Source organism: Cannabis sativa, chromosome 2 (assembly GCF_029168945.1).
Source record: "Cannabis sativa cultivar Pink pepper isolate KNU-18-1 chromosome 2, ASM2916894v1, whole genome shotgun sequence".
In the NCBI taxonomy this organism is placed as follows: domain Eukaryota; kingdom Viridiplantae; phylum Streptophyta; class Magnoliopsida; order Rosales; family Cannabaceae; genus Cannabis; species Cannabis sativa.
Genome location: NC_083602.1, coordinates 50,594,600 through 50,621,278, shown reverse-complemented (window position 1 = coordinate 50,621,278; position 26,679 = coordinate 50,594,600). Strand labels below are relative to the sequence as shown.

The 26,679-nt window shown below is 30.5% G+C and overlaps 1 protein-coding gene across 1 annotated transcript; it reads right to left on the bottom strand.

Moving 5' to 3' along the window:
* Positions 1 to 7,982: 7,982 nt before the first annotated feature.
* LOC115721407 (uncharacterized) lies at positions 7,983 to 24,017 on the bottom strand. The gene is made up of 2 exons (XM_061110578.1): positions 23,894 to 24,017; positions 7,983 to 10,361 (listed from the first exon to the last, which is right to left on the bottom strand). Exon 2 carries the CDS (start codon positions 10,312 to 10,314, stop codon positions 8,818 to 8,820), a length of 1,497 nt encoding a protein of 498 aa, XP_060966561.1. The 5' UTR covers positions 10,315 to 10,361; positions 23,894 to 24,017; the 3' UTR covers positions 7,983 to 8,817.
* Positions 24,018 to 26,679: the final 2,662 nt, after the last annotated feature.

Genomic DNA, 26,679 nt, shown 5'->3' with positions numbered 1-26,679 from the left:
GGCGGGGAATTGGCGGGGAGTGCTTCCCCGTCCCCATCTCTGTTAAAAATTTTAATCCCCATCCCTGCTTATTCCCCATCGGGGATGGGGCGGGGAATCCCCTAATGGGGCGGGGATGGGGCGGGGAATCCCCTAATGGGGCGGGGACGGGGCGAGGAATCCCTAATAATAAAATGAAATTTTTAATATGCAAAAATATTAAGGGATAAAAACAAAAAAATACAAAAAAGGAAAAAAAATTACAAAAATACTTTGGGCCGGCCCATTAAACATTTATACAGTCCACTTACAAATATTTACAAAAATACCACATGCACTAAGCCTTCAGCTGTACAGAGCGAACCATGAAGATGAAAATACGCGCTCGTTTCAAAACCGCAAAACAACCAAAATGAAACCAAAACGAGAAAAATACAACTATTAATTCTGGCAAAATCAACTGGAAAAAAATACCTGCAATGATCTAAACTGAAAATGACGAAAAAAAATCGAAAACTGTGAAGAAACTGAAATTACACGTTTGTTTTCTGTTTTATTCGATCAAAACAACTCCCCCTAATATCGAAATCCAGATTCATGAAATGTAGATCTGTAACAAACAGATATGGACCTCCCACCAAATTCAAAACAATGTATGATGTGAAAATTTTTAAAAAAAATCTCATGAATAATACATCTACGTTATATACAGTTACATTTTGATTTTTTTTTTGTTTTGGTTGCCTTATAGTTGCATTATCGTTTTATGATAGTTTATATATTATGCAAGAATTTAATTTGATGGGGACTAAGAAATAGTAGTTATACATAGTAAGTTTTGTGCAAATAGTTGCATATTAATTTTATAGTGAAATAACATATGCAAGTAGCAAAACTATAATAAAACTACAAAACAACTGTATGCAAGTGCAAATAGTTGCCTTATAGTTGCATTATCGTTTTATGATAGTTTATATATTATGCAAGAATTTAATTTGATGGGGACTAAAAAATAGTAGTTATACATAGTAAGTTTTGTGCAAATAGTTGCATATTAATTTTATAGTGAAATAACATATGCAAGTAGCAAAACTATAATAAAACTACAAAACAACTGTATACAAACTAAAATACAGGAAAAACTCTTTGAACATCAACATCCATGATAAATCTCATTGTTACCCATTGATGATATAAAAATGGACAGGAAACAACTAGATAAAAAAACATATTAAAAAAATACATACAGAAGGTGTAAAATTTCAAATATGGGAGAAAACAAAAAAGAAACCGAAAACAAACCTCGGTTCGAACATCAGCACCAACATTAGCTTTTTTCCCAGAAACGTTGACAATGAAATCTCTGCATTATTTGTTGAGCAAACATACATAAGAAGCACAATGATTTCTATACTCTTTCTGGCTTTATTCTCTACACAGTCGCTCCATATGTTATCAAGGTCCGTTTCTTCGTAAGAATATATAAGAAACTAGCTTTACAATTAAAAATTTAAAATAAAAAGAAAAGAAGAATTGTTATGTAAAAAAATTCAAAATTAAAAACTGAAATAAAATTAAAAATTAAAAATTAAAAACTCGAAATAAAATTAAAAATAAAAAGAAAAGAAGAAAAAAGAGAGTGAAATGATGGATTGATTGATAGAAGTCAATCCTAGACCTAAGCAACAATATATAAGAAACTAGCTTTACAATTAAAAATTAAAAATAAAAAGAAAAGAACAATTGTTATGGAAAAAAAATTAAAAATTAAAAACTGAAAATAAAATTAAAAATTAAAAATTAAAAACTGAAATAAAATTAAAAATAAAAAATTAAAAACTCGAAATAAAATTAAAAATAAAAAGAAAAGAAGAATTGTTATGGAAAAAAAATTAAAAATTAAAAACTAAAAATAAAATTAAAAATAAAAAATTAAAAACTGAAATAAAATTAAAAATAAAAAATTAAAAACTGCAATAAAATTAAAAATAAAAAGAAAAAAAGAAAAAAAGAGAGTGAAATGATGGATTGATTGATAGAAAATGAAAAAAGAGAGGGAAGAGAGTAGAATTTGATTGATGATGGATGGAATGATGACTAAATGGTATTTGTGTAATAAAACCAACTTTGTAAGTAAAAATGTAGACATAGGCGTGTAGAGGTATTTAGGTAATAAATTGTGCAAAATGGATTTTTCATGTAAAAATTTCAAATATTAAACCACATAAAAATTAAAATATTACACATTAATTATTATTCAATAAACTAATTATTATCCAAAATATAACTTAAAATTCATAAAAAAGATACTAATATACTAAAAAAATGCAAACATAAATTATAAATTATAAAATATTATTAAAAATATAAGATAAAATACTAAACGGTCCCCGTCGGACGGGGAGTGTCATCCCCGTCCCTGCCCCGTTTAACATCGGGGACAAAAAGTGATCCCTGTCCCCGCCTTGTTCTCCATTTAGACGGGGAATTCCCGCCCCATTAGGGGCGGGATGGGGCGGGTCTCCACGGGGCCTATCCCCGTAGGGGAAATGTGCATCCCTATATAAAATTAATTATAATATTATTTCCCAAAAAAAAAGGTTTGCTGCGATACTGTGATATCTCTCCATTCCCCTCGTGTTAAATCTTTTGTAATTCCACTTGGTTGGACAATATTCCCACTATAATAGCTTATGTTTTCTTAGTCGATTGACTTTCTTATAAAAAAAAAATGTTAATTATAGTATATTGAAATCAATCACAAAAAAAAAAAACAAAAAAAAAAAAAACAAAAAGTTGCTATGCAATTTATAAATAATAACGAATAGTATTTATTTAGTAAAAAAATAACGAATATTACTCACATTTTTTAGAAGAATTGAAAATGATGGGAAACAAATTTTTACCATAAATTTAAAATATGATTAAAGTCTTAGATAAAAATTTAAAATCTATATATATCTGAGATTGATATGCTTATATACTACCTAAATATTAAATTTAGAAAAAAAAAAATAAAAAAATAATGCTAGCTTTACCTATCTTTGATATTGTTATTGTACTCCATCAAATTTTTAGAATTCTTTTGGATTGGGCTAAGTGAAATTTGCTCCTACTCCAGTATTATAGAATGGCTCCATGAAAATTGAATGTGGTAGCCACTTATAATATAAATAAAACTCATAAATTTTTTTGAGTGAAATTGTAAAATTTAACCTGATAAAAGTTTTGACTGAAATTGAAAGATTTAAGTAGTATCTAATAGAGATATGCGTTAGGTTTAGGTGTTTAGGTTATTATTTATTTTATATTAAAAGAATAATAAAAAAAAGTATAAATTCACTATGTTGTTTTAGATTTTCCCTTCAATGCCACGGAAGTCTTTTTAATTAGTTAATATTCATAACTTAGATATATTGATTATATTTTAGAAAATTAATATTTATAAACTTATTAAAAAATTAAAAAATGTGAGAATTAAAGAAAAAATAGATAGATGTATGTATGTATTTAGAGTAATTTTATAGCGCCATGTCACCGTCTTATACTTCTCCTTTATATATATATATATTGATAATACAAAGATGAAACAAAATTTTAAATAATATTGCAACTCAAAACAAAAGTTACTAATAAAGATGAACAAAAAGATAAACAAGGAAGAGAAAAAAGATGTGGGAGTAACCTCAATGCTACATACACCTAAGTATATAGTAATTACCAATCTTGAATAAAATTTTACACTCATCCGAAAACTTATTTCCCTATCACAAGCTCGGAGGAAAAAAAAAAATAGAAATAGCTTCATAAAATTACTAACTTAGGGCTCGTTTGGAACGTCGTATTAGGTCGTATTGTATTATATTATATTGAATTGCATTTTATGCAATATTTTTATGTAAAACTATATGTGGTATTAAATTTGATGGACACCTAAATATATAATATTTTAGTATAAATTAAAGTTTAACATAGTATTATATAAAAATATGATATATAATCCAATTCAATATAATACAATACAATACAATACGACCTAATACGGCGTTCCAAACGAGCCCCTAAAGAGTTAATTAATATTGTTAATATAAAGGGCAAAACAAGTACAATATTATAAGCAGTCTTCACTTATATAGGTTCTAAATTCTAATGTAATTATTCAATAATTCCATATTTTTCAATAATTACTTAATTATATCTTATTTTTTAATTTAATAATTTTCAATAATATAAAAAAAGATATTTTAAAAATTAATATTTGTATGTTTTATCAAATTTAAAAATTATTATTAACATATTTTTTGAATTAATAATAGGCGTAGATATAGTACAATACACACAAATTCTAATACATATAGGATTATATCATACATATATATAGTACTATATATATATATGAGATTGTTAATAAATATTTATCCCTATAATTAATAATATTGGGTCATATGATCAAGATGAATTATGAAGATTTCTCCCTCCCTTTCGAGATGGTTTACGAGATTCTATTAAGATGTGATGTGAAATCACTAACGAGATTGAAAAGTGTCTCCAAACAATATAACATGTTTATATCAACTTTAGATTTCCTTCAAAATCACTTCGATTATCAAATCAATAATATTTCACAACGCAACAAAAACATATTCAAATGTTATTCGAGTTCTAATAAGAAAGAGCTTTATTACTACATAAATAATAACAATAATAAACTACAACTTTACATGTCAAAAACAATCTCAGACATGTATCTTAGAAAGGTCAATTCAGTTAATGGAATCTTTTGTCTCTATCGACATAGACCTGATAATTATGGGAATTTGATTTTGTGGAATCCTAGTAGGTCAATGGAAGATTGTAGAAATATTAAAATTTTTAGTAAAAGAGAAAATGATCATCTTATCAAACAAGAGATATGTTGCTTTGGATTTGGATATGATTTTAAGACTAAAGATTACAAAGTGGTTAATTTTGTTCATTTAGAATATAAAGATAGAAATATATTTTGTCTTATTTTTCTCTATTCCTTAAGAGAAAATAAATGGAGCCAACATTCTATTAGCAATATTCAACCTTTTTTGTGCCCTAAACCGATTAAACTCATCGAAATCGCTTGGCGTTCGCAGAACATAGGGAGTAGAGTTCATTGGATTGCTCTTTTTAAGGACAATAATAACTACTTGTTTCGAAGTATGTTGTTTTTCGACTTTCAGGAGAATTTTTTTGGTCAAATATCAATGCCGGAAAATATTGCAACAATGGTGGTTGAAGTGGGAGATGAAAATCATCATGATAATTGGTCTCATGTGGAGTTTGCTTCTTTATTTATTGATGATCATGATGTTAGTAAGGCTTCTCTAGTTTTGTTCGAGTACTACTACAATTACAATAAGGATAATTATGGTTCGAGATTATTTTGTTGTGATGTTTGGGTGGTGAACAAGTATGATCATAATCATTCTCAAGATTATTCATGGAACAAATTGGAGTTCACTATTAATTTGGATAAAAGATTCAAGGCTTTGGGATTTTTGAGTGAATTTATTATATTGGTTATTAGTAGTAATAAGCCTATTTTGTTTGACATTAGATCTCAACAGTACAATTGTTGTCTTCAAATTGATGGTGGTGATGATATTTCAATACGCTCTCATGTTGGCACTTACATGGAAAATTTCCTCAGTTTAAATGATATTTCAAATCATTGAGTGCTAAAATTAAAAGAAAATTATTATTATTATTTTAGGAATTATTGGGGATTTTATAATTTTCAGAACAATTAACTTCTTTTTTTTTTTTTTTGGAAGGGATCAGAACAATTAACTTAGATATATGTATTGTTCCTACAAAAATATATTTAGCTTAATTAGATAAATTATATTGTATTTGTTTTTAGGAAAGTTTATTTTTTTTTTGTACGTGTACTTAGCATAATATTGGGATAATTGAAATAAAGTTGTATCTTGAAACAAATTTGAACTTTATATTTGGAATTTGAAAACTGATTTTTACTATTATTATTATTATTATTATTATTATTATTAATTTTTTTATTTTTACACTTCTAAACAGATTTTTTTTTTTTAATTTTTACGGAATTCCACATATATAGAAACTCCTATTGCAACTAACAGAGCAACCTAACTCGCAACCGAAATTCGTATAGCAACCCACATAAAAATTACTGGAGATACCACTTTAGAAACTCAAACCGTAAATTTGAAAGAAAAAAAAATAGTATATGGAGTAATTTTCTAAAAAATAATGCACAAAAATATGGGTTTAAAAGAATAAACAAAGTTTAAAATATGAAAAACCAAATAAAAAACCATAAATAAACTTGATAAAATTTATAATAACAAATATCGCCAGAAAATTCGCTGGAGCAGGCACATTCACGAAAAAAATTATCGTTGTTGAAAAAGTCATCGTCATCGAAAAAGTCATTTTTTTTTCCAAAAAAAAATCACTGGAAAAGTCATCAAAAAGTCACTAATAAAGTTGTTATCGTCGTCGGAAAAATCATCAGAATTTTTATCGTCACCAAAGTTAGATGTTGGAGTTGGACATTAGAATATGAGATAACAAAACTCATTATTTTTATCAACTAGTTAAAAATCCGAGATAAAGAAACTGGTTCCGTAAAACAACAACCAAAATAAAAACTTACGCACAAAAATACATAAAATAAAATAAATAAATAAAAAACTGGCTCCTTGAATTAACTAAGTCAATAATCGATTCTTGATATAACTAAATTAAAAACTAGTTCCTTGAATTAATTAAATCAAAAACCAGTTTCTAAAATAAATAATTCAAGAATTGTTATTTGAAATGACTAAATCAAAAACCAACTGAGACATAAATTAAAATAAAACTGGTTCCACAATAAAATGACTAAAAAAACACACAATAACTCAAAAACCAGTTATATTAAAAAAAAAAAAAAAAGAAAAAAGAAATCGAGTTCCAAAAATATTGATACACAAATTAAAATAAAATCGATTACAGAGCAAAATGAGTAAACACAAATAATATACAATAAGTCATAAACCAGTTCTAATTAAAAATAAAAAAAAAAAAGAAGGAATCAGTTTCTACGACACTAAGACATAAATTAAATACAATCAGCTTCACAATAAAATGGGTAAAAACATACAACACATAATAACTCAGAATTCAATTATAACTAAAAAAAATATATATATATAATATATATATTATGTTGGTCAAATTATGCACACAGCATGAAAAAAGACACATTCATCATAATTTTGTCACTCCACTAATATTCTAAAAATTATTACTCAATTAAACAACAAAAGGCAAGGAAAGAATGAAATGATATAAAGGTATTATTATTATTATTATTATTATGGTTAATCATCGAGCATAATTAACCCACTAAATAAATTACTTTTTTCACAAGATACCAAAATAACAATGCAAAACTAAATAAACTACTACATGAAAAAAGTGAATACAATACAACACATAAGAATTCAAATTTGTGATTGACAATATTCAAAAACAAAACAATACAACAACTAACAACAAAATTAACACAAAACAAAGTGAGAAAAGCAATAGAACCAAAACAATTGCTAAATCATTACACTGAACATACAAGCACCAAATCAAATAATCAATAACACGCACAAACAAGAAATATCGCAGGAACAAAAGCACAAGAAAAAGTGGAGTCAAGAAATGCTCATTTGATATTCAAATCTCAGGCCAAATAGTTGTTAGAATTTGGGATAAAATGAATGGGGTTCTATCTCAAAATTAACTTTGGTAGCTATTTTTATTTTTTGGGTCACTATTCTTGAATAAGATGAATGGAGTTCTATTTTAAAATTAATTGGTTATGAGAGGAGTAGCTCATTTCTCTTATATATTCTATTATATTTCTACACATTAGTAACGTAGGACTATCTAATAATAGTTGGACAAAAATATGATAAATGAATTGTAAAGATGCACGAGTGAAAGGCTCTGCCCAATTAGCATGAATTAAAAAGAAACCATCTTATTATGTGCCTTAAAGCTTATGCATAGATTATACAAAAAAAAAAATTACATGTGATAGTTTTTTCTTCATTGTGACTTTCTCACTCTCCAAACACATGTTAGTAACTAAGGTTTCATTATACTTGTGTTGCATTGCCATTAAATTATTATTATTTTTTTTTTTGAAATAATATCACAGATTCACAACAGCTTTGCAAAATGTAGGCATTCACAATGAAAATATCCATAATTGGTAAAAGGTAATGAGAAAATGTTCTGAAACAAGTAAATGAGAGAACTTACTTTGTATATAGGTCCAAAACCACCTTGGCCCAACTTATTATCCGCTATAAAATTATCAATAGCAGTACTAATTTTATTGTTGCAGGTAGTGTTAATTATAATCTACTATTACAATCTCTTAATTAATTTATACGTTGGAATATATTTTTTAATTTTTTTTTCATAATGATATTCGTTATAGTTACAACATAAATTTTTTAAAAATTCTAAATAGTTTACAGTGTGAGTTTCTGATATTCCAATTTACTACACGTGTTCAAATGTATTTTCGGCACTGTAAATTATTCGAAATTTTTCAAAAATTTACAAAGATATTGTTGTAAGTATAACGAACACCACCTTGAAGAAAAATTAAAAAAAATATATTCTAGCATGTATTTTTGAATGTAAAAATTAACTAAAAAACTTGTAAAAGAAAGTTGATAATAATGGAAAGTTGATAGCACTCCTCTTATGTAGAATAATGGAAAGTTGATAATACTTGTATCTTATAAAGCAAAAGTAGAAACTTAAACAAGATTACCTTTACGAGGCTGACCATTTGGCCGGGTGGAACGTGGCATAGACGAAGTCAATCTGGTCAATTATGTTTGAATAAAACCCCCTAAATCCCAGAATGAAACTACCATCACCCACCACAAAGGTGTGATCTTTTCCTCCATTGCCACCACTCACTACCCATCTATTATTTTTTAGATCCACATAGAACCCGAGTTGATCAACATCTCGATCAGATCTGATCTCAATTTTCTTGATAAAATCATCACTTCCCAACAACAGCTTTTTACTCCACCCTCCCTCGGCTTTCCCATAACTCTCCCTGTGTCTTCCCACAGTCGATTCAAAATCAACGATGATGTTATTCACACGAGTATCGCTTCGCATTTGAATCCCGGTAATCTTCGTTTTGTTCTTGATGTACTCATCGTACCCAATGAACAAGTCAAATGGGGTCTTGGGTTCTTGAGCACCTCGTCGACCAAACTCCGGTGAGAAACTAATCGTGTATTGGATCCGCGGCGTACCTTTGGAAAGGGAAGGCAAGTGGGGTATGCTGAGATCTTGGATTGGATTGCTATCAAAAGCTGAAAAGATTCTTTGCAGTGATGCCAAATCCTGTTTTGCTTGTACGGCTACCTCTCTTAGCTTAGGGTCACTATATCCACCGTAAAAATCGTAGATGGATTGTATTTCGTGAATTTGGTTGATCAATTGGGTTACCTTACCCAATTCCCCTGCCAAGCCCAGATCTCTAGATCCCGTACCCACTAATTTATTCCGGTTTATTGCGATGGGATCAAAACCATGGCCGACACCGACAACATGTTCATATCCAGTTGTTTCAAATGCAAGAACTTTAGGCGCATTAAGTGTCTGGCTCGGAAACTTGCGCGCAAACTCAACCATGTCTTCTCTTTTGGGCAACTCACTGTCTTTAACCCCCAAAATCATTTGCTTGAATGAAACCTTTGACTGAGAATTTTCAACGGCGGATTCCAATCTCACTTGAAAATCAGCACCAAGTGTGCCGAACTTGAATACTCCATTGGCCTTCAGCTCCAACTCCAACTTCACACTTTCATTTTCAGTTTCTGTGTGGAATGAGTACACTCCAATATATTCCCCTCCTGTGGTGATCGAGGAAACATATGCATCTCCATAATGGAAAAAGAATTCGCTTACATCACTGATCGGAACAGCGATATCAGATGCCAATCGAGCGTTGGTCTGAACCCTCTTTCCTTCCACTTTTCGAGCAACCACAACGATGGCCAAGCTTTTCTCTGTTATATTCAGATTCCTTAAAAAATTCATCTTCTCATCTGCTGATCCCAGAAGATTGATGTTGATGTTTGCTGACTGGTTGATGTCGATGGTGTTCATGAGTGAAGTGTGACCCTTGCAAATGGTGTAGGTAACCTCACTTTGGACGCCGTCGGTGATGCTTTCTCCGGTGACTGCGGTGGAGTAACCACTTCCAGTCGTGCTCGAATAGCCTTGGAAAAGTATGACTGGCCTCATCTCTCTCTCTCGGCTTAACTAGACTTTGTTAGGACAAAGAACCAAAACTTTTAATTTGGGCGATCATGCTTCTAATGAGTCTACTGAGGAACCACTGGAGAGTGACGAAATTGTTTCAAAGGGATGCGCTAAAATTGGCGTTTCTCCCTCTTTTAAAGGAATCGAACCAGTCTCGGTAGGTCAATGTGTCAGACTCACGACCTGGAAGATGAAGGCCCGTCTGATGGATCTCTCTATTCCCCGTATGGTGGGCATACAAATTGAAGATGCTAGTTCAGCAGTTGGAGTGGCGGTGAAGTCTTTAACCCCTGTGGAGGAGGCCGATGTACCTCCTCCACAGGAGCCATGAGAGGTGTCGCTTGGAACCGCAGGTTGGGCGTGCACCCCGCGCTTCCGGAACTGAAAGCCCTGATTCGGGCGTGCAATCCTGATTTCCTTTTCATATCTGAATTAAAAGTAGATGCCAATTCTCTGGTACGTTCTCTTAAAAGATTACACTTTTATCATAATATTGTTGTTCTTGCTGTGGGGGGTGCGGGGGGGCTTATCTTGGCTTGGAAAGAAGGCTTTAGTTTTGAGAATATTTACATTTCCAAGAATCAGATTACGGGGATAGTGTATTCTGACCCTGTTCATAACCCCTGGTTGTTATCTTGTGTTTATGGACCTCCTTATTTTCATGAGAAAAGAAATTCTGGTCGAACTTGATGGATTATGGTAAGAGGTTTGGTGGGCCGTGGTTGATTCTGGGTGATGTTAACTTTATTTTGAGGGGCTCTGAGCGGGTGGGATCTAAAGGAAGGGATCAGTTCCTCCCCTTTATTTCTAACCTGATTAATTGCCATGCTATATTTGATTTGCCTATGAAAGAGGATAACCTGACTTGGGATAACCATAGAGATGGGGATTACCACATCAAATCGGCCCTGGATAGGGCTCTGGTCAATGAAGGGTGGTTGAGCTTATTTCCTAAGGCTGTGGTTCAGTCGCTTCACTCTTGTAACTCTGATCACCGGCCTATTTGTGTGAGTACGGCAAATCTAGATCCTAGATCCAAAAGGCAGTTTCGCTTTGAGGCTTGGTGGACCAGGGATCCTCGTAGCTCCTTAATAGTGGACTCTGCTTGGGCGTCTTTATCCCATTCCTGGGCGCCGGCTAGAGTGTTCAAGAAATTAGGAGCTACCCGCCTTGCCTTGAGTAAATGGAACAGGGAGCAATTTGGCAAACTTGATACCTTCATCTCCAACTTGGAACACCAACTCCGTGAGTTCCAAGGGCGGCCGGTTGGGTCGAGAATCTGGACTGAGGAAGTCGAATTGAGAAAGTCTCTTAATGAGGCTTTAAGGCGGAAAGCTTTGTATTGGCAGCAACGTTCCCGTGTTTCTTGGATCAAGGAGGGGGACAAGTGTTCCAAATTCTTTTTCCTGTCTGCCATTATTCGTAACAGGCGCAACTCTGTGGAGAGAATCTTAAACAAGAATGGGATGTGGCTTACGAATAAAGCAGATATTGGTAGAGAGTTCACGGGGTTTTTGAAGGACATTTTCACTAATCCGACACAAGGGCCGTTGGAAAACGTAGACCATCTCATCAATGATCATCTGACCTCTATTGAACAGACTGAAATGGAATACATCCCTAGCCCTGAGGAAATCAGAAGAACTCTCTTCTCGATGGGTAGTATGAAAGCCCCTGGGCCGGATGGTATGTCGGTACTTTTCTTTAAGCATTACTGGAACTCAGTGGAAAAGGACTTCTGTGAGGCTGTAGTTGATTTCTTTCAAACAACGGTTATGCATAGAGGTTTCAATGCTACAAATGTGACCCTTATTCCGAAGGTTCTCTGCCGGACAAGAGTCTCCCAGTTTAGACCTATTTCTCTATGCAATGTGGTATACAAGGTTATCTCGAAGATAATTGCTAACAGAATAAGGCCCATCCTTCCGCGTTTGATCTGTCCTACTCAGGCGGCCTTTGTCCCTGGTAGGAGCATCCAAGATAACAATGTTTTAATCCAAGAAATAGTCCACTCTTTTAAACGCAAGAAAGGGAAGGAAGGCTTTTTTGCTATCAAAATTGATCTGGTTAAAGCTTATGATAAACTTAGCTGGCAATTTATTGACCACGTCCTCTGCAGCTTTAAGGCCCCTCCTGTGTTCTCAGAATCGGGTTCTAAGAAGGCATCTCCACTACCTCTTTCAACCTTTTCCTTAACGGTAGCAAGATGAGCAGCTTTACTCCCGAGTGTGGACTCCGCCAGGGGGACCCTCTCTCCCCTTATCTATTTATCTGGGCTGCTGATATACTATCCCGTATTCTTGAGAAGGCTCTTCAGTGCGGGACCATTCGTGGCATTCAGTTGAGTAGAGGTGGCCCTAGACTCTCACACCTGTTCTTTGCGGATGACCTAATTTTAGTGGGGAGAGCAAATATTGAGGAAGCCCGGGGTTTTTGGGACTGTCTGGAAAAATTTTGTAGCCGGCCTGCCGAGGGTAAACAAGCTAAAAACTTCAATCTTTTTTAGTAATAACACGGCTGAGAGTATGAGGAGAGGCATCATGAGGGATATTGGGCTCAATATTCCGGTGGGAAACATCAATTACTTGGGGCTCCCAATTTTTAGGTCCCGTCAGAAGGATGCAGATTTCCATTTCATTCTGGATAACCTTGTTTCAAAACTTCATGGCTGGAAGTTGAAATCCCTGTCCAAGGCAGGTCGTGCTACTTTAATCAAATCTGTGGGACTAGCGTTGCCTGTGTATACCATGCAGACAACAAAACTCTCCAAAAGCCTTGCCTCTAAGATTGATGGGATGGTCAGAGATTTCTGGTGGGGCTGCGAACAAGGGAACAAGGGCATCTGCTTAAAAGCTTGGGACAACTTGTGTTTACCCAAGTCTCGGGGAGGTCTGGGGTTCCGCAAGACGGGGGAAATGAATAAAGCTTTACTAGCTAAGTGGGGCTGGGCCTTGCTGATCGGGGACCAGTCTTTGTGTTGTCAAGTTCTGAGGGCAAAGTACCTTAGAGGGAAAAAATTCTTTGAGAGCTCTTTTAAGGACTCTGACTCGTGGTTCTGGAAAAATGTTGTTCGTACCAAGGATATTCTCAAGAAAGGAGCTTGCAAACTTATTTCCAATGGGAAGGACACTAAGATTTGGGAGGATCCCTGGGTCATCCATGGTAGAGACTTCACCCCAAAACCCATTACTTGGCCTCCGGATAACCTTAGGCTCGTGGCGGACTTACTCCTTCCTAATGGGGACTGGGACCTTCAGAAACTTGTAAGGCTTTTTGACCAGGAAACTATAAGCAACATCATCAAAGGTGGCAAGCCTAGTGGTCAGGAGGGTGATAGGTGGATCTGGACTAAAGAAACGAATGGTGGATTTTCTACCAAATCTGCTTGCCTTATTCAAGCTTTGGAACGGGCTCCCCCGTGTAATGTTGCCCCGCACCTTTGGAACAAACTTTGGAGTTCTAAGACCCTTGAGAGACATAAAATTCTTTGGTGGAGTGTCCTCTCTAATGCTCTGCCCACTCGTGTCTCTCTTGCTAGAAGAATGCATATTGATGAGGTCTTGTGCCCTATGTGTGGAAGGGAAGATGAGACGGTAGAACATTTGTTTTTCTACTGTGATTTTGCCTCTCACCTGTGGCGTTCCTCCCTTTGGGGACTCATGCCTGTTGTGGATCCGGGTGCTCGTATGTGGGATTGGGTTAAGTTCATTTGGAACTTAAAGTCACAAGGGGTGGATATTGACAAAGTTTTCCTATATGCTTCGATAGTAGTTGATACGATTTGGAAAGCGCGCAACGACAAGGTTCATATGAATGGGTCGGGTAGTATTTTTAAATATATTGACTCTATCTCTTGCTGTTACGCAGATTATGCCTCTAGTTTACTTACTCATTTGAAGGTAGTTGGGTCTCATGTTTGGGTTCCTCCTCCTGAAGACTGGATCAAGATCAACTGTGATGTTAGAGTTGGTTCTGACTCCATGTGCGCGGTGGCCATTGCCAGGGATCATAGGGAGACCATTTTGTGGGTTGCTACTTCAACACTTTGTTTTTCGGACCCCCTTGTTGGGGAAGCTGCAGCTGTCTTGTTGGCCGTGGAGACAGCGGTTTCTCAGCAGCACCGCTTTGTATTGGTAGAGAGTGATTCAATGACGGTAATCAAGACCTTGACGGGGACTCATACCTGTTGGGAATTTGATAACTATACTCAACAATGTAAAAAGCTTTCTACTTTGATGTTAAGTTGTAACTTTTCTTTTATTTCTAGAACTTGTAACTATTTGGCTCATAATGTGGCCAGGTGGGCTTTTGCTAACTCTATTTCCGGAAGGGTGGATGTTCATTCCATACCTATCTCTATCCTTTGTAATGACCGAGAGGTCTAACTCCTTATTTTATAAAACGCCATTTTCAAAAAAAAAAAAAAAAATATTATAAACATCAAATTTAAAATAATTATAAAAATATCTCAAGTAAAATTAAATAATAAAAAATACGCTATCACATTCAAACTTAATTATACTGCATAAATTAATTCAATTTAATAATAAGTGACTGATTTAATTATAATTGACGGTCAAATGTTTGATATTTAATTGTGATGGGATCAAATTAGATGTTATTTTTAAATATACAATTGGATCTCATCAGATAGTAGATGGGGTGTCTAAAAATCCAATACATTTAATATCCAATCGAACTAATTAGTATTTTCATTTAGTTTGGATGAGTAATTAGATTTTATATTAGTTATATGTAAAATCTATAAGTATATATGAAAATTAACATTAAAATTTTACTCTTTTTTTTCTTAGAGTCGATGGATACAGTTAATCAATACATACTAGACATAAAATATTAGATCATCTAAATTAAACTAATAAATATATATAAAATACATCTAATGGATAGAATCGAGATAAATTGGATGACAGAAATTAATTGAATCGGATTGGATGGTAAAATTTAACATCGAATATATAATTAGATTGGATCTGGTTAGGCCTAAAAATATTAAATGTAATCCAATAAACAACCTTATACTGAAATATAAAAAAAAATCCAAAAAAAAGTCTCGATAGTAAATCTTTTGATTACGAATGATGCTAATGATATACTAACTAATTATTTTTTATATATAATTGTTTTGATATTGGGTGAAGGGGAATTCAAACTTGGTAGCTCCTCTTTGAAAAAAAAAATGTGAAACTACTAGGCTATGCTTATGAGCATAAAAAAATTATTTTTTAAAAATTATGTAGATTAATCTAGGGCGACTATTCAATGGTTATATTTTTATTGTAACCATAATTGTGACATTTTTTTTGACCTGTAATAACATGTTACCAATAGGTAAAAAAAAAATTTAAAATTCAATTAATTATAATTAACAATTTTCTAAAATAATTTATTTTAATTTAAATATTTAACAATACCCATTTTAGCAGTTAATATTTATAAATAATTTTATTTTCATATTTTAGTCCTTATTATAATATTTTTAATATTTAAACCATTTAATTATAATATTTACAATAAAATTTTATTTTTTTTTTTACAAAAATTAGACTTCCACCCCTTCTAAAATAAATTTTTGAATATTTAATTGATTTTTAAAAATTACATCTAATTTTTTTTTTTTTTTTTTTGCAACAACCGCTTGACCCATCTTTCTCCTTCATAAAAAAAAAAAAAAAAAAAAAAAATTAGGTTTCAAATACCGTCCCTAAACTAACATCATGTGAATTTTTCACTTCGATGCAATCTCATATGTCTTTGCCACAAGCTCATTTCTCTAATCAACCAGCTATAGTTATATTATTCTTTAATTTTCAATAATTTGCTTGCTACTGCTTGGTTTTTAATTTAAATATTTAACAATACCTTTTTTAGCAATTAATATTTATAAATAATTTTATTTTTATATTTAAGTCCTTATTATAATATTTTTAATATTTAAACTATTTAACTATAATATTTATAATAAAATTTTATTATTTTTACAAAAATTAGACTTCTACCCCTTCTAAAATAAATTTTTGAATATAAAATTAATTTTTAAAAATTACATCTAATTATTTTTTTTTGCAACAACCGCTTGACCCATCTTCCTCCCTTATAAAAAAGAATAAAAATTAGGGTTTCAGTCTGTCCCAAACTAACATCATGTGAATTTTTCACTTCGATGCAATCTCATATATCCCTGCCGCAAACTCATTTCTCTAATCAACCAGCTATAGTTATATTTCTCTTTGGCTTTTAATAATTTACTTGCTATTTTTCTATTGTTATACTAATTTGTGAAAAAGAAGCAACAATTTCAATTAATTGGTAATCTATTTTGATAATTTTTTTTACAAGTTTTAGATTGATGAAGATGATTTCAACGAGGAGCAAAAAAAGCTAACTAATCTTTAGTTTTATAGTTTTTATTACATTTAAAAAAAAAATTACTTAATTTTTCATTTTTTTTTAAAAAAAACTAAATAATTTGAACTAATCTTGGACTAAAACACTGATTTGGTACTTAAAGGTGTTGAAAAATAAGATTGAACATAAAATTACCACTAATTAGAAGTCATTCATACTATTTTTTATTCTTTTTTTTTTTTGAATAAAAATCATTAGATCTATTAGTTAATAAATTCGTTCAAAATAATAGAATACACTTCAGAGGAACAGTCCTCCAACTGAAGCACACGACCTGTAGAGAAACAAGAGTCTATTGCCAAGCAATGAGCCAACTTATTTGCATATCGTTTTACAAAATACAAATCAACAAAAGATAAAGCCAAAAGCGAATTTCGAACATCTTGAACAATAAGACCAAACTGTGAAGGCATAAAAAAACCGCCCTGAATCGCTTGGACACACACCAAGCTATTTGTTTCCAACATGACTCTATCCCACGAATGAGTTACAATCCAACTAAAGACTTCTTTAATGCCTATTATCTCAGTAATTTCGAGTTGAACACATCTAATCTTTCCCTTCTTGAATGCTTCTACCATAGCACCATGATGATTCCGAACTACACAACCCATGCCAAAAGACAAGACTTGAACCAAAAAAAATTAAAAGGAAAAGACTAAAAAATTATGTCAAAAGACAAGACTAATAGGAAAAAACTAAGGAACCATGTCAAAAGACAAGACTAATGGAAAAAACTAAATTAGTTTTAACACATAAATACGATCACAACATTAAAATTAATTAAGGAATGAACCCTTTATAATTCTAACCCCATAAAAACATTAATTGGAATTAGGATATTTTTTTATCGCAGGAAAGTAGGGACTGGTTCGTTAATTGCAAAAAACCCTCTGAATTAGGATTTTTTTATCGCATAGTTTGTTCCGTCGTGCTCCTGTAAATCGTTAAAGTTGGAAAGAAGATATTATATATATATATATATATATATCTTTATATATTAAAAGTGTCTATCTAACGACATTTCTTGGTTTAACAGAATATACCTTAAAAGTAAAAAAATATTCTGTTAAATTTAACGATGGTAATAGGTTTGATCTTTCGTTAACAAATAAACCCAATAATTAAACCTAAAAAAATTAAACAATCTTTCAATATAAAATTTAAACTCTATATTAAAAAATATCTTTTTTTTTTTTTCTAAGAACATAAAGCTACAAACTAATTTCATTAATATAAATATTCAAGTATGAATACATCAGAACACTTCAAAATCAGAACCAATAAATATTCAAGTATTTCAATAAATTCATAAACAAATAAATCAGAACAATTCAAAATCTCAAATCAAGAAAATTAAAAGTTTAGATTTATAATCTTTACAAATATGAAAAACTTAAATAGATTTATCTACCATTGTTGTTGCCGTTGCTCAGTTAATGAATTCTTAAACAAAAATCACTAAAATTTATATAAAACTAATATTTACGTGGCTCGCCACGTAGCTCTCATCTAGTATATATATATATATATATATATGTATATATATGTGTTGTTGTTGTTAGTGATTCTATAGAAGGAAAAGTCGAAGCTTTTGCAAACCAAGAGATATGTAATAACTTTAAATTATAGAGTTTTGTTGCAATTGTTTTAATTATGGGCTTTTTTCATAAATGTACAACAAAAATAAAATAATTATAAAAAATGTGCAAAAAAAATTATTTTAAAAACTTATATATTTTGAAAACTTATTACATCAAATCATACATTTTAATCATTAAATAATAAACTATGTTTATTAAAATTCAAAATAAACAATTTCGTAAAATTAATTAAACAGTTTTATAAAAATAAACAATTTAATTTTTTTTATTAAAAAATAAATGTTTATTATATATTTTAGTATGAATTATTATAATTTAATAAGATTTTTTTTAATAAAATACAATATCAAAATTATAAACATTAGTGCATATAAATATAAATCAATACTTAAAATTACTAAAATAAACATGACACATAGAGTGATAATAAACATATCTGAATATTATTATTTTGTTTATTAAATTAGTATGTTTAATAAATAAAAAACAAAATAAACATATATATACAAAGTATTTTAATTATTAGTATGTTTATTATAATTGTAAACATAAAAACAGACATAGACAATTTATACTATACTAAAATAATATATTTTTTTTTTCTATTGTTTCTATATATTGATTATTTTCTAATGAATTAGTGAACGAATTTTCTATTGAAGTATAATTCTTACATCAAAAAATAAATAAACAAACATAACTTTATAAACTCCAAAAATTATTTAACTAGAAAAAATAAACATGACATAATAAACAAAGAAAAAGATAAAGATAAACAATTTTTTTATATATATATTATTTATTTTCTAAAAAATAAACATAACACACATAGAGTGATATAATAAACTTATGTGAATATTATTATTTTGTTTATTAAATTAGTATGTTTAATTAATAGAAAATAAAATAAACACATATATAAAATATTTTATATTATTATTGGTATGTTTTTTATTATAATTGTAAACATAAAAATAAACATAGCCAATATTACCATATATATAATAATCAATAATTATTACCATATATATATATTATAAAAGAAATTGAAAAAAAGTTTTTAATTATATATAAAAATGTATGAGAAAATGATAATAAGTTTTTTTGCACATATTTTGTAATTAATTAAAATAATGTATACAAAATTGTAAAATGCCCTTTAATTATTTAAGTTAAAAATTAAATACTTATTAACAAATTGTATAAAATTAATTGATATTTATTAGTAATTTAATTTTAAATATAATTAATTTTTATTAAGTTTTTATAAGAAAATAAAGTATAAAGTTACAAGTTATTTATTGTTATTTTTTTTAATTTTAAAATTAATGACAATTATTCAATAGTGATCTAATGGTTAAAATTAAATGTAACCATGATAGTTACATATTTGATATAACTGTACATATTATATTTTTTTCTAATATTTTTTTTATGAATGATATGCATACTTTAACAACATTGATTACTATTTTTCTACTGATTTATAGGTGTATTTTTTTATTTTATAGTTATTTTTATGTTGTTGTTTATGTGTTTTATAGTTTTTTTTTTTTTTTGTTAATTTTTGTGTACAGTTGTTTTTAGTTTATGTGCATTTTTATGATGTATATTTTTAATTTATTTCACACAATTTTTTTCTTGCATATATGTGCATTTGTTTTATTATTTTTATGTTATTTTTTAGTTGTTTTTAAGTAGTTTTCAGAATATTTTTTTGTTCAATAGTTATTTTTTTAATTTTTTTTATTCATGTGTATTTTTTATGGTATATATTTTTAGTTTCTTCCTAATAAATTTTTTTGTTGTATATGTGTTGCTTTGTAGTTTAGATACATATGTTTAGGGAGAATTATCCAATATACTAATTTTTTGTTGGGTTTTGTACCCTAAGTAAAACTCATTTCAATATAATCAGATTTACTAATTAATAAAGATAAAAAATCACATTTTATGTTGCATGGTTCACATGATTTATTTCATGATTATGTTTAATGTATAAATTTTATTAAGTCCATAACATATATAAATATGTAGATATTTGTTCATGATTATATAGTGTTGTCAGCACAGTGGAATATAATCATGATTATATGTTCAAAAGTTTAATTCCCATGATTTGTCAATTCACTGGATTTAGACTGACATGATAATCAGCGATAAGGTATACTTACACCTTGGATAAGTGTTATGTCCTTTCTAGGGCATTGGCAAAGTTTACCAGTATCGGATGTATGGAGTATATATTGGAAGGGACCGATATTGATCTTGGATAAGATATCATAAACTTACTGTTATATCTTTCTAAGTCAATAACAATGGTTGATCTTAGGTCTATGGATCTTAATCCTGATATGGTTAGGTTCAACTTAGTTGTATTATTTATGTTCTTCAATTTGTTCGTTAAAGTCAACAAATTGGATCTTCTCGTGACATACAGATTAAGGACATGGTAGTTCAATTGAGTGGGAGCGCTGATCATAGATATGGAATCTATAGCTTCTATAGGTATTTAGAAGTAAAACGATGATTATCTTCGAGCTTGGCTAAATAGAGATAAATGATTGAGATCTCATTTTAATAATTATATTAGTTTACTGAAATATCATTTATAGGTGGCTAAGTGTTTTAAGGATAAAATATATTGAATGGTAGAACGGTAAATTTGTCCCTATTTAGTGTAGATCATCTATAGAGGATCTTTGACTATTAGGATTGTAACAATGGATAATCATAACGTATCTATATCGTGCTACATATAGAGTGTTTTATATAATTGAGAGTGCTATTGAATTCTAAATCTGTAGTGGCACAAGGCGAAATTATAAGTTAGAGAATTTACTTGGTGAATTCTAGATCTACTTATTTAAAGCTCGGTTATATAGGCCCATGGTGTTGGAAATATATTTTACCAAGAACTTAGATCTACTCACAAGTATGTTGATTTAACAACCTAATATTGAACTTCTAAAACGATGAACTAAACACATAAAAGTTAAGAATAACTTACAGTGATGGCAGCGGAATTAAATGTCTCCTTCCACTCAGATCTCTAACCCTTGATTCCTGTCTGTAGCAGAGTATAATCAAGATCTGAGCCCGAAAGTTCTTCAGTTGGATGTGATCCTTCACAGTCTTCCAAACTATGATGAGGTACTGAGTGATGTGTGTGGGCACTTCTCTCTCACTAGGAATTTCGAAATTCTCTCTTGTTTTTCTCTCTTGATTTCGTGTGATACAATATGCATGCAAGAGAAGAGAGCAAAGGGCTACTATATATAGGAAAAGGGAAGAGCACAACTTTCCAAATAAGCAGTTTCCTCTTTTACTGTGTAATTGATTAACTGCCTTATTTAGTGTGATCCACCACTTTCCTATTTAGGCTAGGCTTTGATTAGCAATTATATGGCAATTTAAATTGAAAATAATAATTGGGAAACAAGCAAAGAGTGGCCGGCCATGGTGTGTATGGGCCTCACTGGAATTTTGCAGTTTCCTCAATTTTATTTCTATTTCTCCAAAAATGCCATTTTTTTCAATTCTAATCTTTTAAATGCCAAAACTAATTATTTAATAACTAAAATAGATTATTAAATAATATTGTCATTTAAAATAATTATTAATTAGACATGCAAAGTTTATTAATTAATAATTAAACCTAGAAACCCTCCTATTTACAATTTCATCCTTAAACTGTGAGAATTCACAAATTAGACATAGTCTAACTTTTAGAATTATAATTGATTAATCATAAATCAATTATAGAGTCTTACAAACAGTATAGTCTCAACTAGAATGGGGACGATGGATCTATATGTTGAGCTTCCAATAAGTTGAACCGATTTACCAAGTAAATCCCTAACTTATTAATTCCTTGTTGAATCCACTCTTAGAACTTGGAATTGCACTCTAAGACTTATATAGAGCATATCATATGTTTCACGATATCAATATGCTATCTTATTTAACTATTGTTATAATCTTCATGTGATTTAGAGATCCTCTATATAGATGATTTACATCGAGATGGTACCAATTTACCGTTTACACCCCTCAATATATTTTGCCCCTTTGAACACTTAGTTACCTGTAAATGATGTTTTAGTGATCTAATATATAGTCACTGAAACAAGAGCTCATCCATTTACTTCTATTTAACTAAGCTCAAAGGGAATCATCACTTTACTTCTATACACCAGTAGAAGCTATAGATTTCCATATTTATGTTCAACACTCCCACTCAGTTATGCTATCATGTTCCCAAAATATATGTATTATCCTGATCCAAAGGTAGGTTTAACTAATAGATCAAAGAACATGAATAGCACTCCTGAGATTGAGCCTAAGCATATCAGGATTTAGATTCTCTTAATCTAAGATCAACTTCTGACATTGACTTGGAAAGATACAACGGTAAGTTTACAATATCTTTGACCAAGTTCAATATCGGTCCAGTCCAATGCATACTCCATACATTCGAAACTAGTATACTTTGCCAATGTTCTGGAAAGAACATAACACTTACTCCAAGTGTAAGCATACTTCATCGCTGATTATCACATCAGTGTAAATCCAAAACACTGATGAACATGGACCAAATCTTTTGAATCATATAATCACAATCACATTCCACTGTACTGACAATACTGTAATTGTGAATAACTATATGTTCTGGATTTAACTGATTGTGTGCATATATCAAGTATATATTAAACCATAAACATGTAACATACATGTAATCATAATTCACTTCTAAATTGATAACTAATCAAATTGTAATGGGTTTTATTTAGGGCACAAAACCCAACACATGGTCCCCTCACTAGTAGAGATAATACTTCTTGCAGACTCAATTAATTAATTTTAGTTAATCAATTATAATTTTAAAATTAGACTATGTCTTATTTATGAATTTTCACTAAGCAAGGACTTAATTGTGAAGAAAAGAAGTTTTTGAGTCAATTTGTTACTTAAGAGATTTTGTATGGTCTAATTAACAAATTATATATATGGCAATTTTATTTGATAATTAATTATTATTAAATAAATAATTTTGGTATTTATAGGATTGATTTGGAAAATATGGTATTATTAAAAAGAAGAATAAATGGTTGAAAAAGTGGCAAAATTGTAACTGGAGTTTGGTCCTTTATAGTGGAGGGCACTTAAGTATTTTTTGCCCAATATTTTATTCTTTTGTAATCCATATAATTCAGCCCTCAACCCTAGTTGAAACACTATAAAAGGAACATGATGCTCTCACTCATCCACTTGATGTCTTCAACCAAATCAAACCTAGTTTTCTATGTGAGACAACTAGTAGATGAGAGAGTTCATTCCTTAGTGATTTCAGCCTCCTTAATTGTTCTTCACCATTCGAACCTTGAGTGAGTGAGTGCCATGCTTTCTCCGGTGACTGCGGTGGAGTAACCACTTCCAGTCGTGCTCGAATAGCCTTGGAAAAGTATGACTGGCCTCATCTCTCTCTCTCGGCTTAACTAAACTTTGTTAGGACAGAAAACCAAAACAAAAGACTTATGGTTTTTTTTGTAAGATTTGCCTTTGACTTTTAATCAAAACCTTAATATTTTATAGGGAAATTTACATAACTCTAAATATTATATACATCAAATTTAAAATAAGAACTTTTTACTAACTTTATTACATATATACTTACGACACGATAAAAAGTAACTTTTATACACTTTAAGTTTATTTTATTACACTTTTACCACTTGCACACACAATCTTGTGGGTATATCTGGAAATTATTCATGGCGGAAGTAACCCAGAAGACTCCGACTGCTTTACCGTGAGACCCATTTTCGGTGAAATCCACTGCCGCCACCGCCGTCGCAGCATGTGGGTCGGGATCCTCCATAGCCGGATTTTCTGTGACGTCACCTGAGAGATACGTTGCGGAGATCACCTCCAACGGAGAAGAAGACGATGGGCCAAAGAAGAAAATGCCGCTGAAGACATCGCCTGAGAAGAAGGAAGACCCGCTGTTAGTGCTAGCGTCGGAGGAGGCTCGGGTTAAGGTGTATTTTCTGGGTTGAGAAAAGGCTCGGCTGGGTAAATTTTCTGGGCTGAGAGTATTAATTTCTGGGTTGGTTTTTTTTGTTTGTGTCTTTGCTGCGTTCTTCAGAGAAGAACAAAGGTCTCACGGCTAGGTTTCATTTAGAGGCTGAATGTATGATTGAGAAAAAGATGTATATATATGTTTGATGGTTTTAGGGTTAACAATTAAATTAAAAACGTCCGGTAGCTTCGATTAAAGGGGAGGCTGTCGTTTTGTGGGGTTCTAATATCAAGGAGTCAAAAGTTTCTTTGACTGGGTAAAGGTCTGATTTGACCATTGTTTTCTTTGACTGGTTTATCTCTTGCTGTGGTGTAGGCATTAATTCTTACATCTTTCTCACTCCTTAGCTTTATTATAGTTTGTATACAGTTGTTTAGTAGTTTTATTATAATTTTGCTACTTGCATATGTTATTTCATTGTAAAATTAATATGCAACTATTTGCACAAAACTTAATTTGTATAACTACTATTTCTTAGTCACCGTCAATTAAATTCCAGCATAATATATAAACTATCATAAAACGATAATGCAACTATAAGGCAACCAAAAAAAAAATAAAACAGACTTATACGTAACTGGTTGTACTTTTATTGTGTTTCTAAAAAAATATATTTATATTGGAAACCAACAATCAATCAAAATACAACTGTATATAACGTAGATGCATTATTCATGAGATTTTTTAAAAAAAAATATAAGTTTTTCCTGTATTTTAGTTTGTATACAGTTGTTTAGTAGTTTATTATAGTTTTGCTACTTGCATATGTTATTTCATTATAAAATTAACATGCAACTATTTGCACAAAACTTACTATGTATAACTACTATTTCTTAGTCCCCATCAAATTAAATTCATGCATAATATATAAACTATCATAAAACGATAATGCAACTATAAGGCAACCAAAAATAAAAAAATAAACAGACTTATACGTAACTGGTTGTACCTTAATTCGAATTTACTCTTCTTATTGTGTTTCTAAAAAAATATATTTATATTGGAAACCATTAATCAATTAAAATGCAACTGTATATAACGTAGATGTATTATTCATGAAGTTTTTTTAAAAAAATTTCACATCATACATTTGTTTTAGGTTTGGTGGGAGCTCCAGATCTGTTTGTTACAGATCTACATTTCATGAATATAGATTTTGATATTAGGGGGAGTTATTTTGATCGAATAAAAAAGAAAACAAATGTGTAATTTCAGTTTCTTCACAGTTTTTCTAATTTTTTTTCGTCATTTTCTGTTTAGATCATTGCAGGTCTTCTTTTCCAGTTGATTTCGCTAGAATTAATAGTTGTATTTTCCTCGTTTTGGTTTCATTTTAGTTGTTTTGCGGTTTTGAAACGATCGCGTATTTTCATCTTCATGGTTCGCTCTGTACAGCTGAAGGCTTAGTGCATGTGGTATTTTTGTAAATATTTGTATGTGGACTGTATAAATGTTTAATGGGCCGGCCTAAAGTATTTTTGTAATTTTTTTTTTCCTTTTTTGTATTTTTCTGTTTTTCCCTTAAAATAATTATAAAAATATCTCAACCAAATTAATTAATAAAAAAATACCCTATCACATTCAAACTTATTTAGGGTATGCATAAATTAATTCTAATAAGTGAGTGATTTAATTATAATTGACCGTCAAATATTAGATATTAAATTGTGATCGGATTGGATTAAATGTTATTTTTAGAGGAGCGCTACTATCAACTTTCTGTTACAACCTCTTAGTCAACTTTCACCCCAAAAACATATGTTGAAATATTTTTTTTTCAATTTTTTTTTCACGGCAGTATTTGTTATGCTTAAAACATCATCTTTGTAAATTTTTGAAAAATTTCGAATAGTTTACAATATCGAAAATACGTTTGAAGTTTTTTGAACACGTGTGGTAAACTGGAATATTAGGAACTCTGTTTTCGGTATTGTAAACTATTTAGAATTTTTTAAATTTACAGAGATGATAATGTAATTATAACGAATACCGCTATGAAAAAAAATATTTCGACATGTGATTTCGGAGGTGGAGGTTGACTAAGAGCTTGTAATTAGCATTCCTCTATTTTTAAATATCTAATTGGATCGGATCGAATAGTAGATAGAGTGTCTAAAAATTCAATACATCTAACATCTAATCAAACTAATTATTATTAATTAAATTTTATATTGCTACTTGTAAAATGTAGAAGTATATATAAAAATTAAATTAAAATTTTCAACACAATGT

Coding starts and splice junctions, on each gene's coding strand:
- LOC115721407 (XM_061110578.1), bottom strand. CDS start 10,314: ATGAGGCCAGTCATACTTTTCCAAGGCTATTCGAGCACGACTGGAAGT.